Raw genomic sequence first — 15807 nt, 5'->3', positions numbered from 1 at the left:
TCACCATCAAGATCTCGGCCCAGGGGTGCAAGGTGTTCTCCAGGCGCGATCGCCAGACAGTGCTTCGCCCAGTCGACCTGGGGCGCATGCTGGTGGCCTCCCTGCGCATCGACATGGCCCCCGGTGAGCGAGCGCTGACGGTCAAGGCGCCGCCGGTCGACATGGAGTTGCTCCATCGTCGGCTAGGGCACATCAGCGAACGGCGCGTCCGCGCGTCAACTGGCGCGGCCGAGATCGTCACGCGCGGAGACAGCGTCGAGCAGTGCGAAGTGTGCATCCGCGCGAAGCAAACACGGGCACCCATCGGTGCTGGTCCAACTCAGCGCGCCGAAACCGTCATGGAGCTTGTACACTCCGATCTCTGCGGGCCACTTGCTGAAACGCCAGGCGGCCGTCGCTACTTCGTGTCGTTCATCGACGACTATACGAGGTACACATGAGTGTACCTCATCAGGGCCAAGACCGGCCTCACGTCGGCGTTCGACGACTACCTCCGAGCCGCGCCCGGTGGACGCAAGTGTCGGTACCTGCGCTCCGACCAAGGCGGCGAGTACATGGGGCGCAAGTTCCAGGACCTCCTACGCGCGAACGGCGTCACCCACGTCCCCGTCTCATCGCACGCGCCCGAACTCAACGGAGTCGCCGAGCGGTTCAACCGCACGGCGCTCACCATGGTTCGAGCCTACCTCGCCGAGTCCAGCGTCAAGGAGGAGCTCTGGGGCGAGGCCCTCTACACGGCCGTCCACGTGCTCAACCGCACGTGCGACGCCACGACCGTGCAGACACCGTTCGAGCGCTGGTTCGGCAAGCCAGCCACACTCGTGCATGTACGCGTGTTCGGCTGCCGAGCTTTCGCCCTCGACCACCGCGACAAGCGCTCCAAGCTGGGCAGCCAAGCCCGCGCGGCCACGTATCTCGGCCCAGCAAGTGAGCACAACCACACCCACCGGCTCCTCCTCGACGACACCGAGAAGGTGATCATCACACGCGACGTTATATTTCAAGAGCGAGTCATGCCTGCCAAGCGCGTGGCGACCCCGCCCGGCTCGGAGACCGTCGACAACGGTGAGCGGCACATCAAGCCACCCAACGTCCGCCTGTACAAGGTGCCGCCCACCACGAAGGGCATCCGAGCTGCCAAGAAGACGGGCCGTGGCCGCATCGATCTCCACGACGGTGCGATCGGTGCCAACCGTGTCGACTTAGCACAGCAAGACGACACGGTTGACACTGATCACACCCGCGCGACCAGGCAACGTTTCGACGCCCTGCGTGAGCTCTCCCGTCTGGGAGATCCTCCTGATGACGTCGACATGCCGGATCTCTATGATCCCGATCTCCGCCGTGCACTCACCACGGACTCGAGGGGCGACACTGAGATCAACCCCGCTCCGAATGCACCCCGTCGATCGCAACGGACACGCACACCCAACGTGCGTCTTCAGGAGCTCGCCTCCATCGCCAGCGAAGCCCCCAAGACACCGAACAGTTACAAAGACGCGCTCGCCTCGCCCGATGCCGCTCGTTGGCAGAAGGCGATGCAGGAGGAATTCGAAGCGCTCATGCGCAATGGGACCTACGTCCTGGTCCCGCTTCTGCAGGGGCGCAAGCCCATCGGCGCCCGATGGCTGTACAAGGTCAAACTACACGCCGACGGCTCGATCGACCGCTACAAGGCCAGGTGGGTAGCCAAGGGCTTCACCCAACGCTTCAGGCATTGACTATGACAGCACCTTCTCTCCTGTCGTATACGGATCGAGAACCTCCGGTTGCTACTCGCCTTCGCGAACGCACGCAACCTCGAGATCCACCAGGTTGACGTCGACACGGCGTTTCTCCACGCCAAGCTCACCGAGGAGATTTACATCTCCCAGCCCGAGGGGTTCGTTAACAAGCAACGACCCCACCACGTCGGACGACTGCTGAAGAGCCTCTATGGGCTTAAGCAGGTGCTGCTCGAGTGGAACCGTGCCATTGATGCCCATCTGCGCAAGTCCCACTTTGAACCCACTGACTTGGACCTGTGCATCTACATTTGTCAAGGCCACCACTTGGCCATCGTCGCACTCTACGTTGACGACTGCACCATCATCGCTCACAAGTCCAAGCTCAGGGGCGTCAAGCATATCATCGCCTACGGCTTCCCGATCAAGGACCTCGGAGAAGCAACCTCTGTCCTAGGGATCGAGATCCAGCATGATCAATCACTTGGCAAGCTCTACATCTGACAGTGCGGCAAGATTGACAACATCCTCGCCACCTTTGGACTCACCAACAGCAAGCTGGTCTCCACGCTGATGCTGCTGAACCTACAGCTGCCAGTCGACACCAAGCAACATGACACCTTTGAATACCACAGCGCCATTGGCATGCTGTTGTATCTGGCACATGCCTCGTGACTGGACATTCTCTTCCCTGTTGTGTACCTCAGCTGCTTCGCCAACAACTTTGGCCCTGAACATGTCACCGCCGTCAAGCGCATCATGCGCTACCTCGCTGGCACAGCCAACCTGGCGATCTGCTACTCGCGCGACCTCTACGACAACAGGGACGTCGCAACCCACGTACCTATTGGGTACTGCAATGCTGACTGGGGCAACATTGAAGTCAACCACCGATCGGTCTCCAGCGTCATCTTCATCTTCTGCAGAGGCACCATCTCATGGAGTGTCAAGACACAGAAATGCGTCGTGCTCTCCTCCACTGAAGCTGAGCTCAACGCCATCTCTGAGGCAATGCGCCAGGCACTCTATGTGCGCAAGCATCTGCTGGCCCTTGGAGTTGACACCCAACAACCACTCTCTCTCTTCAATGACAACCAGAGCACACTGGCCATTGTTGACATCTTGTCTGGCACCTACCACAGCTGCATGAAACATTACAACATCAAACTCATGCACCTGTGTGACATGACCAGTTGAGGTCAAGTCTGCTATGGCTACTGCCTGACTGATGACATGCCCGCCGACGTTCTCACCAAGGCACTTGGCTGCGTCAAGCTTGTTCACCACTGCCAATGCATGGGGCTGATTGAGTGACCCGCCGTGTGAGGGGTGTGTTTGGACTTGAACTGGTGACGTCCTGTCAGACCTGTCCAGTTGGTCAAGTTGCTCATGTTGAACAATGGTCAACTCTGAACTCCCTCCTGTTGCTCAAAGACCTGAGCTGACTGACCAATTAGAATGGACCATAGAACCCTTTAAAAGAACACTGCGTTCTTCTGTTTATTTCATCCCTTCTTTCTCTCTTCTCAAATACATCTCTTCTACCACTACGCCACTACACATAATCCTGCTGCAACATAGACATCATATCTGCACTCAAGCAGGTGCATCAGTGCAATGATGACAATCCACAAGGCGTCAAAGAGGTCAATGTCCTGCAGCACAAGGCAGAGGAGGTATCTTGACTCAGCAATCTCCATTTCATCCATCAACACATTGGTGAAGGACATGTAGATCCTGACAACGCTTTGGTTTCTCAATCTACTTTGCTTGAACACATTGATATAAAAAATGGGAAGGATGAGCTGGCAGTCCTTCCGCCTTCGCCCTTGCATGTGGGCCCTGCTCCACATGTAACTTAAGACAAACATGAAGTTAGTAAGTTAGTATTGAGGGTTTTTGTGGGGTGTCATACTGTTCACACTGCTCAAATTGTTTGCAGTTGCACAGGTGCTTGAGCCTTGCACTCCATTTGAAACAGAAGTGCTTGTTGCTCAAGTCTACCTTGAGCTTGTAGTGATTGTGGATCACATTGGTTGGGGACACAAAGTCAAGCGTCCCCTGACTGATGTGAGCCTGACACTGTGCAACTGGTGGGTACATCATCTGCACACAAGTCAATCACTGAAAATGACAAAAACAACAAAAATAATGTTGTTCATGGTGTACCTGACCAGCCTTGCTCAGCACATGGACGCTCTCAGCAATCATCCCAAAACAGAACAGTGGATTCCAATGCATACAAAGCAGGTCCTCCATCACGCACTCAGTGGTGTCATTGCACTGCATGTGCTTGTAGAGCGCCTTGTTCTTCAGGTCCACTATTGCACACTCTACAGCTCCCTGTCTTTGTGCTACACACCTGTGACGTGCCTATGTTTTAGAAGTGAACATAGGAGGTCAGTAAGAATAAAGGTAATAACAACAGCAAATGTACTGGAGGCAGATTGTGTTCATTAAGCTCTTCCTCCATCACTGGACCCATCAGGTCCTCTGGAATGTGTGCATCATCATCATCATTGGCCCTCTCAGTGTTGATGGCCACCATGGCCACGATCGCCTCGTCTTCCATTTGCTCATCGTCCTCGTCCTCCAGCTCGTCTCCTTGTGTGTCCTCAACATCATTTATTGTTTCTTTGCTCTCACTCTCAACCTTGACCTCACTCTCAACCTCAACCTCACTCTCAACCTCGCTCTCACTTCTATCAACCTTCTCTTCCTCGCTGTAGCTGAAAACTCTGTCACACTTGTTGTTGTTGCCTTTGTCTCCCTCATTGCTGGCCTGGTGCTTTCACTTGAGTGATTGCTGTTCTGTGGCCAGCTTCTCATTTGCGCCTGTTAACAAAAGTGTTTACATTAGCTCACAAAGAGCAAAGAGCAAAAGCAAGCAAGCATACACTTCTCTCTGGCCGCCCTGGCATGGCGTTCAGATTGTTCATGCTGCTGGCCTTGATGCAAGATCCAAATCTCACAATCAGTGCACCACTTCCACCCATTCATCACCATACCTGTCCCCCCCAATGCAAACAACTGTTTATTGGAGATTGTGTGAGGGGAGCAAACCAAAGAGCAGGCTGAGCAGATCGTGGCCACTGAAGAAGAGTGCATTGGTCATCTTGAAGTAGCATGTGGGACAAAAGAGCTCCATATCTCCTGTCCCCACAACACAACTGAGAAGAAGGAATTGTAAGATGTACAAAACAAGAGGATATGACAGGGAGGATGCTGTCTCTTGATGAAGCTGTAGGCTTTGTTGAAGTAGGTGATTGTCCTTGAGCACCAATAAACAGTGCACCTTGTGTAGAGGATTTGGCTGCTTGGCTTGAACATGATGAGGCGATCAATGCACTCATTGAAGCACCAATGAATGAGCTCCTTGGGGCTGTCATTGATGGTGAAGGCAAGTGCCTTGGTGTTTGGACTGTCACCAAACAGAACAAGCCCCTTGTAGCCACCAAGCACGTGTGTTGTGTGTGTGAGAATCATCTCAGTGTTGAGTCCATGTGCCTCCTGTGTACAAAATATGTAAAGGAGGAGCATCAGGCGCACAAGTAAAGAGCAAAGAAAGGAAGGTACCATGAGGAGGCTGGCAGCCTCAGCAACCACCTCACCTTCTTCTTTCTCTTCTTTCTCTTCTTCCATGTGTGTCTCATATTCACTGCTGTACTGGTCTTGTGCACTACACAAAAACAAATTGAGATGAGAAAGGAGATTTACATACAACATGTACCTCAAGGCAAGCATCATCAACATAGAGCTTGCCTCATACTTGTCATGAGCAATCTTCCTTTGCATCTCCTCCTTCATCTGCTTCTGCTTGTATCTAAGCAGATGAAGGAAGGGGTGTAAAGGAAGTGAGTAGGCGCAAAAAACATAACAGGAAGCAGGAGGCACGATTACCTCCTGCAATAGTACATCAAGAAGATTTGAAAAAGGAGCACATGCTCCTTGTCCAGGTTGAAGGCAAAGTCTATCTGGTGTGCAAAGAGCTGGTGGTAGAAGTTGTTGATCATGCCATCCAGGTTGTTTGTGTAGGCATGGTCTTCAAAGCCCTTGTGCATGTTGTTAAACAACCACATGCAGATAACAGCAATGAAGTACCATTCTTCATGATTGCCAAAGTAGAGATGTTGATCATTGATGTCAACAATGTCTTGTCAGTCTACACAAAGATTCGGTGGGTACACCTGCAGTGACAACATGACATCAGTAGATTAGCAACATGATCACACAATCACACATACCATCTTGAGGCCGCGCCATTGCACTATGTCCTTGCATATTTGCTTCCACTTGTTTTTACCTGTGTAATGATGCAGCCTCCTCTCACAATTGGCCCTTGAGGGCGTTAGAAATCAAGTAAATGGGAAAGGTGGATTGATGTATGGTGATGGGCATGGCTTGTGTTTCTTCCATGATCACCTCTTGCGCTCCTTGGGGTTATGATATTGGGCAATGCTGCTGTACCTGCATGGATTGCATGATTAACCCATTGGGGAGAGTGATGGGAAGGAAATGTACTCCATTTTCGGGCATTGCAGCTTGGCCACTGGAGAAAGGCAAGATTAGCAAAATTAACAGCTAATTGAAAGTGATTAATGCATGTACTTGTTGAATCATGCACTCAATCATCTGTGGCACACAAATCAAGGCACAGAAGGGCCTGCTCTGTTTTATTTAATTGAAGGGCAAAGCTCTCCCTGCCTCTTGAAGAGCCCTACATGCATGGCGTCACCGAGGGTGGTAAGGAAAAGAAGCTCAGCGTGTCACAGGCTGCTTTCTGCAGCAACTTCTTGTCAACAAAGGAGCATTCCTCAAATGACTCACACCAAGCAGTGATTTTATACAGTCAAAAGTAAATATTCCAAACAGCCTGCTGAGCACCTTCCCACCATCCACAGAAAAGGCCAGCCACAGCTCATTGACAAGATCAGTATTCCACTCCCACCCAATCAGTGGAGTAGCGGCAGCACAAGTCTTCCTCCTCCTTCCTCCTGGCGAGTACATCTTCGCCGCCAACCGCTTACCCATGATCATGAAGAAGAACACCTTCAGTACCCAATCTCACTCAAACAACCATTCAATTTCTAATATTAATTTTCTGTTTCACTAATCAGGCAACATACAGGGTTCAGCAAAGGGATTGTTGTCCAATCTGAGGAATGGAGGTGTGTTTCACTTTCATTTACTCAACACAGTAGAAATTCCTTCTATGTGATTTCTAATTTTACTTTATTTAATCTTGCTTGTGGAAAATCAATCAACCAATGCAACAGCTACAGCAAGGGCCCCATCCACAGTCACCAACAAAGGTTTGCTTTCATTGTTTTTTCCTGTTATTGTTTTCATAATCAATCACAAAGATTTACACATTCCACACAAAGAGGTTCTTGCTTTTTCCAAGGCCTTGGTGACAGGCCTGGACAAGCTGTGGAAGGGCCAAGAGGAGACCCATCAGCTGCTAATCAACCTGATCACCAAGGTCAATTTGCAGCACAGCATGGAGCAGGACAACGTCACCAACCTGGTGCAAGTCGAAGTCGCCTGTGTCTACTTTGACATTGTGAAGGTCAAGCAAGGCGATGGCAACAAGCTCCAACTTGAATTCATCAAGTGGGTTGAGGAGAAGGAAAAAGTGAAGCTATTGGCCAGTGTGAAGAATTGGATCAGCAAGAGCTTTGTTCCAGTGGTATGGTTGTTAGTAGTGTTTGGTTTTAGTTGTAGTTACTGAGCTGTTTTCTCTTCAGGTGTGCAAGTGATGGAAGCCAGTCACCAAGTCACTGAAGTTGCTGCTCACACATGCATTTGAAAAGCTGAAGCCAGCAAAGAAGCCAGCTGAGTTCAAGGTGAAAGTTGCAGGTACACAACCTTTCATGTGCTTTAACCTGTTTATTTACTGACTTCCTGCATGTGCAGTTGATAAACAATTCAGGGATACACTCATTCAAACAGCCTTCAGAATGGTGAATGAGTGGGTGTTTGAGGACCCCTTGCGTCCTCCCACTGAGCCTGGCCATTCGAAGTGATTGGTCATGTGGTGGAGGGACATGAACCTGGCCAAAGCATGCTCAGCCAAGCCTGGAAGCAAAGCAGTGAGTCTCTTTAAGTATGTCAACTCGCCCCAGGCACATGCAGTACGTTAGCACATAACACACACAAACACTTAGCGCATAACGCACACAACTTCATTCTCATCTTTTCTTGCAGGCTGCAAAGAAAAAGGCAAAGAAGAAAGAGTTCAAAGAATGGGACAGCGAACAGGACGGTGAACGGGATGGTGAACAGGACGGTGAACGGGACGGTGAATGGGACAGCAAACGGGACGGCGAACAGGACGGTGAACAGGACGGTGAATGGGACGGCGAATGGGATGGCAAACAGGATGGTGAATGGGATGGTGAACAAGATGAGAAGTGAGATACGACAAGTTTATTTGATGGTATCAAGGTATTTTCCATATCATCATTCCTCTTACATATTTACTAACATTTGAAGTTGCAGGTGGATTTCAACCAGCGCAACATGCCTCATGTTCATAGCAAAGATGATGACAACAGCAACAAGGATGACAACAACAATATCAATAACAAGTACAATGACGATGATGGCGATGATGGTGATGGTGACAGCAAGGAAGCCAGCCAACCAGACACTCACCCAGAGGACGTTGCATTGCCACCAGCAAGAGTTGCTTGTGGCAACACAAGTTCACTGGTACGTTATTTCGCTATTTCTTTCCTCCAATTGAATGCTTTATTGACATAAACGTTTAGTCCACTCTGCAGGTTGTTATGAAGAACTCCTGTGGAGTTAAGCATACAGGCCCAAGCATGTATGACGTGGTGCCGAAGAAGATGTGCACCAAGTTGGCCTCCAGTGGCTCTTGCGAGGATTTGGAGGACCTGGAATCTTCGCTTTGCAGCCAACTGGTGGCATGGCTAGTGTTGCCAGAGGGCTTGCTGCTGTTGTGTAAGCGCAAGTGTGATTTGTTGGTCGACGCTGAGACCACGATGCGACCCCAGCCTCCGGCTGATGCTGTTCTTTGTATGAAAAAACAATGAACTATGTCTGCATTGACCCAGGAGCGGTCGACTCAAGGGGATGACCAGGCCATGAGTGCTGCAAAGCAACTTGTGCGCCTGGCCAATATGCAGCCCAGCACCCAGCAGCCTTGCCAAGATCTGGATGAGCTGACTGAGGCTGAGATTGACTCAGTCTGCAAGCACTCAGCCCCTAGGAAGAGTGGGTGGAAGTGGGTGCTGACTGAATGCACACTCAAACACGCCCAGCAATCACCTGCCCCTGCCCACATCAATGACAGTACATCTTTCTTTGCTTCATATCTCATTGAATTCATCACTCACAGTTCCTCTGCAATTGTAGTAAATTGCAAATGGTTAGTCTCACTCACAAGCTCTGGGCTTCCTTGGAATGGCATCACATGTCACCCAGCAGACCTGAAGGTGGTTGATGGGGACAAGCTCTGCCAGTGGATTAGCAATCTGCCCGCCTGGGCTGTTCCTCCGCCTGCAGCCCTAGAGGCTGTGATCAGATCTGTAATGGGCGTGGACGACTTAGAGTGGGACCCCATGGCGAATGGAACCATTGCGCTCAAGTTCGATACGGAGCAAGTCTGGATGGCCCGCCGGAACATCAAGATCTACATCGCCTACAGGCCTAGTACGCCAACGCCACAGTACATGCGTATTCACTAACTCTGCGTTGTGCAGAGTGATCGAGCAGGGACGGCAGACGGCGGACGGCGGATGGTGGACGGCGGACAGCGGACAGCGGACGGCGATGTATGGCAGCAGCTACGGCGGACAGCGGACGGCGAACAACAGCCAGGCTAGAGGGCGGACCACAACACTTTGCTGTAATGTGTGTATTGAATATATGCGACACCAACAAAATCACCTTCTTCCCACCTCAAAGGCATGGTTGTTGTGGTCATGTCCACCTCGCGATGTGCTTCTCTCTCGTTCCCACCTCGAGGTGTTCCCAAGGTGGACTTGAAGATGGTGTGTTCGATCTTCTGTCCACCTAGGTGCACCCGAGGTGGACTTGAAGATGGCACGTTCCGTCTTCTGTCCACCTAGGTGCACCCGAGGTGGACGGGAGTGATGGAATGTTCCATCTTTTGCCCACCAAGGCGAGCTGGTTCGTCTCTGGGTCACCTTTTTGGGCGGGAAAGGTGGAATCGCCTGTCTTGGTGGCCAAAACCAGCTTTCGCCCATCTACCATCCTGGCAGTGGATGGTTAGTCAAAGAGCCGTCGGGACAAAGCTGGTGGAGCGCCACCGGCTCACCTCTGATTCGATATGGGCTGTAGGCGAGTACAGGATGACAGCAAACGGGCGGCCAAAGTGTTGGGCGGCAGTGACCCGAATCTGCGGTCACTTCAGTGAGTTTGACTCTTGCTCAACGCCCATTCCATGTGAGTGAAACCCACCTCCATGAAGGTGTGGTCCTCGAGCACAGCCGTGATGATCTCGCTCGTGTTGCCGTTGAAGAGCGCGCACTTGTGATCTTTGAACCTCCCTGTCTGGGGCTGCCAGACAGAGCACACTCAGTGACGGTTCAGAGGAGCGGAGGCCGGAGGAGGGTACCCTGTGGTGTTGAGCCGAACAATTTCGTATGACCACCTCGGTCGAGTTGTACTGCCGGCAGCTCAAGTCCGTCACACTGCCAACACAACAAAGGCCACAAGTCGGTCGCATTGCAACCACAAAGGAAGAAATCGCAATGTGCATACAAACTGCCGTTGTTGGTTCTCGACATTGGACACACCAGAGCCGCGGGGAAGTCCAGCTCTCGCTCAAACAGCACACCTGCTGCCCTGCACGCCACTAGGTCGATGCTAGCTCTGCGGCGAGGGGAAGGAAGCTGCATGAGAGGAATTGAACCAGTCCGGATTCGTGTAGGAGAGGTAGCTGAGTAGATCTGGTAGCTGGCATACGTGAGTACACACAGGAGCGCCAACAGCCAGAGCACCTGCGGCTGTGGTGTGAGCCAAGTCTCATTCTCAAGTGAGCCAAGCAGCAGTGTACCTTGCTAAACCAACTGGCGCTGCCCTGGTCGGCAGTGGTCTGAGCCACATACATGATGTCGCCCACCGTGTAGCCCACCGTCCACATGAACATCTTTGCAGGTCGGCCTCCAGCACGCGCCTGAAGAGACACAACAAAGAGTTTTCGGAAACAGTTTTTTCTTTTGTTTTCTCTCTTTCTCTGTCTTCCTCTGTACGACCATGTGGCTGGTGACGGCGTGGCTGGGCGAGTCGCCCCTTCTGGCTTTTGTTCTATGCAGCGCCGTGGGAGCCATTTCATACCTCGTCTACATCGTATGTGCCTTCCCCCACGCTTTTTACTCTCTCCTTTTATTTAATGCATCATAAATTTTCGATTAATATAATAATATTACATTTAATATTGCAGTTGCACTTGGAGCCACGACGTCGGTATGGCGGAGCGATGGCACAGTTCCCTGGCCCGAAACCGCACCCGGTGCTCGGCCACAACCTCCTGGAGATGCAGGGAGCCGGTGAAGAGGTATCCACTGCATTTACCTCTGCCTCTCGGACTGTATGGCCTTGGCTGACCCGCTTCGTGGCGTGCCTCAGGGCAGGATTCTGGAGAAGATTCAGGAATGGCGAGACAAGTATGGCCCGGTCTTCCGCGTGTGGTACGAAAGGTGCAGACACCCTCGCATTCAGACACGCATGTCGCATGCGACATATCTGATGTCGTTGGCTTTGGCGGCTAGCACCACCCCGACCCTGTTCCTCACGGACCCTGAACTGGTGAAGAATCTGCTCAATGGCCAGACTGACGTCAACTACTACTCCAAGGCACGACGACGATCACCTTCAATCATCACTACTGTTAATAATTCTTGAGGAACGAGTGTGCACCGTTCGCTCACCGCGTGATCGTTCCTTCCTCCAGGGCTACGACAAGGAATTCAAGCCGTTCCTCGGGAACAGCATTCTGCTCAGCTATGGCGATGTGTGGCGGCGAAAGAGGTATGCCTTCTCTCTCTCTCTCTCTGTGCGTGTGTGCGTGTGCGTGTGCGTGTGCGTGTGCGTGTGCAGGCGTCATTTCCTGGCTGATATCGCACACAACACAGACGCTTGATGTCGCCGGCATTCTATTCGAAGAACCTGCATGCGCTCTACCCAATCTTCGCCTCCGCAGCGGAGCGATTGGTGGAGCGGTGGAAGCGCAACATCCACTCGGCCGAAAGCAAAGAGAATGGCGCGGGCGCACAATTCCGCATCGAAGACCTCAGCCTCGAACTGAAGAAGGCACAAACGTTTGGATTCATTTCACGCGCCTCACGTTGATGATATGTGCTGATCACTGTCGCGCTCCAGACATCGCTCGACGTGATCGGACTGTCCGCGTTCGGCTTCGGCTTCAACCCGGAAGGCGACTCGGAGAGCGACGACGTCGTGGAAGCGTTCGAGTACGTTCTGTCAGCCATCGAGCAGAGGTACCCGGCCTGAATCCCTTTCATGCCCATTTGTCATCACCTCACCTCACCTTCTCTTTCTCTCGCTTTTTTTGAAGATCGTACGACTTCGTTTCGCTGCCCAATTGGGTCTACTGTCACTGCACCGCCGCAGGTACCACCTCTTTCCCGTTAACCACCACCACCACCACCACCACCACCACCACCACCACCACCACCACCACCACCACCACCACCACCTGACCGACACTGGTACACGACCGCTAGGGCGCAAGTTCACGGCCAACATCCAGAAGCTGCGGACACTGGTATACGGCATTATCGACAAGCGGCGCAAACAGATGGCGCAGAGGGGTGCCGGCATGCGACGTCAGCCCAGCGGTCTGCGCGTCGACGGTCTGCCGACCGACGTCGGGGCCGACCAGCCCGAGGAGCCTCGCGAGAAGGACCTGCTGGACCTTCTGCTCGAGGCCAAGGACGACGAGGGCGACGGCGAGGGCTTCAGCAACCAGCAGATCATGGAGGAGGTCATGACCATCATGGTACACACCGTGGCCACGCTCGTCTCGGTCGATGCTGGATTGGCGCTGACTGTGGTACATTTGCATTTGCTGCGATACAGTTTGCCGGTCACGAGACCACGAGCATCGCGTTGTCGTGGACGCTTTACCTGCTGGCGCAGCACGCGCAGGTGGAGGACAAGCTGGTGCAAGAGCTGGTTCAGGTGATGAGCGAGCGCACTGTCCCTGCAGCCGATGAGCTCCCCAAGCTGCAGTACCTGGACATGGTCCTCTCGGAGGTAGACCTCGCCTCCGGCCCTCAGTGCGCTGTAGGCACTCAATAGCAATTATAACAACTATTTATTATATTAATAACGATAAAACAATAATAAATAAATAAATAAATAAAACTGCTAACGGTTTAAGTGCGCAGGCCATGCGACTCTACCCGCCGCAGCCAGGGTTCGTGCGTCGCGCCCTGCAGGACAATCACATCGGCCAGTACTTCATTCCTCAGGGCGTACGTCGGCAACTCTTCCACGCGTTGATTCGTTGATTTGATGGTTCGTTGGCTGGACGTCGTTTGGTGTTGACGCGAAATTGTGCTGCTGTGCCCAGACCGAGGTCACTGTGGTGCCATACCTGATCCACAGGGATCCGTCCCTGTGGCCCGAGCCGCAGCGATTTGACCCGGAGAGGTTCACCAAGGAGAACTCCAAGGCCAGGCACGCCTTTGCCTACCTTCCCTTCAGCGGCGGACTCAGAAGGTACCGTGTGCTGTTTTACCGTTTGTGTAGTGTGTGTGTCGTGTGTCGTGTGTCGTGTGTCGTGTGTCGTGTGTGCGGTTGCCAACTGCGACTAAATCCAACGCAAAACAGCTGCGTTGGTCGTAACTTTGCGATGATGGAAGCTCGCGTCCTGCTCGCTGCCATCGTGCGCCACTTTGAAGGTACCTTTGACATTCCGGGCGGGGAGGATTCCTTGATGAGGGACGTCTCTTAAGAGTCAAATACTAACCATTTGGTATGTAACGCCCTCTTTTTGCCTTTCAGTGCGCCTTGTCGAGGGAGCGCGCGTGGTGGCTGTTCCCGCCGTGACGCTGCGCCCGCACGGCATGCAAGTCGCCATCACCAACCGCGCTTGACCAGCGCCTGCTTGTCGTTCCGAGAAAGAAAAGTCTCGGAAAAAGAAATAAAAGAAATAAAACAGACAATAAACAAAAATAATCAAACCAGCAAGGAGAGCAAGATTGGAGCAAGAAGATGGGAAAGAGTGGAGGCTTCCTGACGCCCAAGGCCATTGCCAACCGCATCAAGGCGAAGGGCCTCCAGAAGTTGCGATGGTATTGCCAGATGTGCGAAAAGCAGTGCCGTGATGAGAACGGATTCAAGGTACATCTCCCCCCCCCTTACACCTGCATCTGCCTCCTTTCAAGCGACGCGTGCTCACCCGTTTCTCGTGGCCTCTCGTAGTGTCACACAAGTTCGGAATCGCACCAGCGCCAGATGGCCATTTTCTCAGACAATCCCAACAAGTTCCTCGATGAATTTTCGGTTGAGTTCGAGGACAGCTTCATCCGGCATCTTCGGCACAGGTACCCATTCATTCTAATTTGATTCAATAATGATTGAGTTTTGTTTCTTAATTTATATATTTATTGTGTTTTGATCATAGGCACGGCACGAAGAGGGTGCATGCCAACCTGGTCTACGCCGAGCTGATTCGGGACCGCAACCACTTGCACATGAACGCCACCAAGTGGACCTCGCTCACCGAGTTCGTCAAGTACCTCGGACGCACTGGCAAGGCCACCGTCGACGAGACTCCCAAAGGTTTGTTCATACTTTTTCTCGTATGTGCGTGTGCGGTGGCGTGTGTGCGTGTGCGTGTGCGGTCATGTGTCGTGTGTGCGATTGACTGATGCACGATGACCCCAATGCAGGCTGGTTCCTGGCGTACATCGACCGCGACCCCGAGACCCTCGCGCGGCAGAAGGCCCTCGAACGGCGCAAGAAGTCCGACATCGACGAGGAGGAGCGTGAGCGCCTCCGGATCGAGAAGCAGCTCGAGGAGGCCCGCCGGCAGCGCGAGGCTCTCGGTCTCACGGCCGACGCCGACGCCGGCCATGACGAGCCCGGCGAGAAGGAGTCGGCCGACGGCAGCGAAGCCGACGGCGGTGGCGTCAAGCTCGAGGGCGTGAAGATCGCGTTCTCGCTGGCGGCCTTAAGAAGCAGCCGCTGACGCTCGGCAAGACCGAAGAGAAGCCCCATGACGACGATGAGAAGGGCCACAAGATGGACGAGGCCGAGGCCGACCGCGAAGCGCGAAAGCGGAAGCCCGACGACGTGTCCGCGGACCGCGAACACGGCGAGCGGGACCGAGACCGAGACACGACGAGGCCGGGAGGACGAGGAACGCGACTCCAAGCGTGCGCGCTCCAGTCGATGGGACAAGGCGGCCTCGTCGACGTCCACGTCATCATCATCGTCATCAACGACATCATCGTCAACGTCGACATCGGACAGGCGGCCGCAGCCGTCGCGACCCCTGACGGCCGTGGAGGAGATCATGCTCCAGGAGGAGAAGCGCAAGCAGCGCGAACGCGAACGACTCGAAAAGGAGAAGAAAGAAAGAGAAATGGAAATGGAGAAAGAGAGAAAGGAGACGACGAAGAGAACAAAGGCGACGACGACGACGACGAAGACGGACTACTGGCTGGCCGACGGCATCGTGGTCAAGGTCAAGCACAAGACGGTGGGCGGCGGCAAGTACTACAACCAGAAGGGCGTGATCGAGCAGGTCGAGGGCCGGTACGTGGGCCAGATCAAGATGCTCCAATCGGGCGACGTGCTGCGGCTCGACCAGGACTTCCTCGAAACGGTGCTGCCGGCGCTCGAGGGCCGGGTGCTGGTGCTGAACGGCGCGCATCGGGGCGAGCGGGCGACGCTCAAGGCGATCGACGTCGACAAGTTCTGCGCCACCATCCAGTTGAGCAGCAGTGGCGAGCTGGTCAAGGGCATCGCCTACGAGGACATCGCCAAGCTGGCCTGATTTCTCTCTGTTTCCACCCATTTACGAGCAGAACGAAAAAGATGATTTAAAATGTAGTTA

The 15807-nt window shown here is 53.4% G+C and overlaps 6 protein-coding genes across 6 annotated transcripts; 5 read left to right on the top strand and 1 right to left on the bottom strand.

Annotated features, from left to right (window-relative positions):
* Positions 1-86: 86 nt before the first annotated feature.
* ACA1_353230 (integrase core domain containing protein) lies at positions 87-2921 on the top strand (the record flags this gene model as incomplete). Its single annotated transcript, XM_004333996.1, has 5 exons — positions 87-430; positions 455-1685; positions 1731-2174; positions 2232-2377; positions 2432-2921. The coding sequence occupies 5 exons, from the start codon at positions 87-89 to the stop codon at positions 2919-2921; spliced, it is 2655 nt and encodes an 884-aa protein (XP_004334044.1).
* Positions 2922-6759: 3838 nt separating this feature from the next.
* On the top strand, positions 6760-7750 carry ACA1_353220 (uncharacterized protein; the record flags this gene model as incomplete). Its single annotated transcript, XM_004333995.1, has 4 exons — positions 6760-6778; positions 7142-7413; positions 7490-7583; positions 7641-7750. 4 exons carry the CDS (start codon positions 6760-6762, stop codon positions 7748-7750), a joined length of 495 nt encoding a protein of 164 aa, XP_004334043.1.
* A 21-nt stretch (positions 7751-7771) lies between these two features.
* ACA1_353210 (uncharacterized protein) lies at positions 7772-9577 on the top strand (the record flags this gene model as incomplete). Its single annotated transcript, XM_004333994.1, has 7 exons — positions 7772-7858; positions 8010-8137; positions 8264-8438; positions 8510-8761; positions 8807-9044; positions 9180-9404; positions 9468-9577. 7 exons carry the CDS (start codon positions 7772-7774, stop codon positions 9575-9577), a joined length of 1215 nt encoding a protein of 404 aa, XP_004334042.1.
* Positions 9578-9987: 410 nt separating this feature from the next.
* ACA1_353200 (uncharacterized protein) lies at positions 9988-10866 on the bottom strand (the record flags this gene model as incomplete). Its single annotated transcript, XM_004333993.1, has 5 exons — positions 9988-10113; positions 10176-10274; positions 10514-10562; positions 10630-10673; positions 10774-10866. The coding sequence occupies 5 exons, from the start codon at positions 10864-10866 to the stop codon at positions 9988-9990; spliced, it is 411 nt and encodes a 136-aa protein (XP_004334041.1).
* A 107-nt stretch (positions 10867-10973) lies between these two features.
* On the top strand, positions 10974-13840 carry ACA1_353190 (cytochrome p450 superfamily protein; the record flags this gene model as incomplete). Its single annotated transcript, XM_004333992.1, has 14 exons — positions 10974-11066; positions 11161-11274; positions 11346-11416; positions 11489-11555; positions 11671-11747; positions 11852-11930; positions 12099-12217; positions 12295-12350; positions 12464-12792; positions 12819-13025; positions 13130-13216; positions 13315-13463; positions 13575-13645; positions 13749-13840. 14 exons carry the CDS (start codon positions 10974-10976, stop codon positions 13838-13840), a joined length of 1611 nt encoding a protein of 536 aa, XP_004334040.1.
* A 118-nt stretch (positions 13841-13958) lies between these two features.
* ACA1_353180 (HsKin17 protein, putative) lies at positions 13959-15747 on the top strand (the record flags this gene model as incomplete). Its single annotated transcript, XM_004333991.1, is given in 7 exon segments — positions 13959-14087; positions 14169-14290; positions 14371-14528; positions 14639-14892; positions 14931-15124; positions 15138-15495; positions 15562-15747. The coding sequence occupies 7 exon segments, from the start codon at positions 13959-13961 to the stop codon at positions 15745-15747; spliced, it is 1401 nt and encodes a 466-aa protein (XP_004334039.1).
* Positions 15748-15807: the final 60 nt, after the last annotated feature.

This window comes from Acanthamoeba castellanii, assembly GCF_000313135.1.
Source record: "Acanthamoeba castellanii str. Neff unplaced genomic scaffold scf7180000084717, whole genome shotgun sequence".
Lineage (NCBI taxonomy): Eukaryota > Discosea > Longamoebia > Acanthamoebidae > Acanthamoeba > Acanthamoeba castellanii.
Note: the sequence above shows the minus strand (reverse complement) of the source record. Positions and strands in the feature narration are given on the sequence as shown.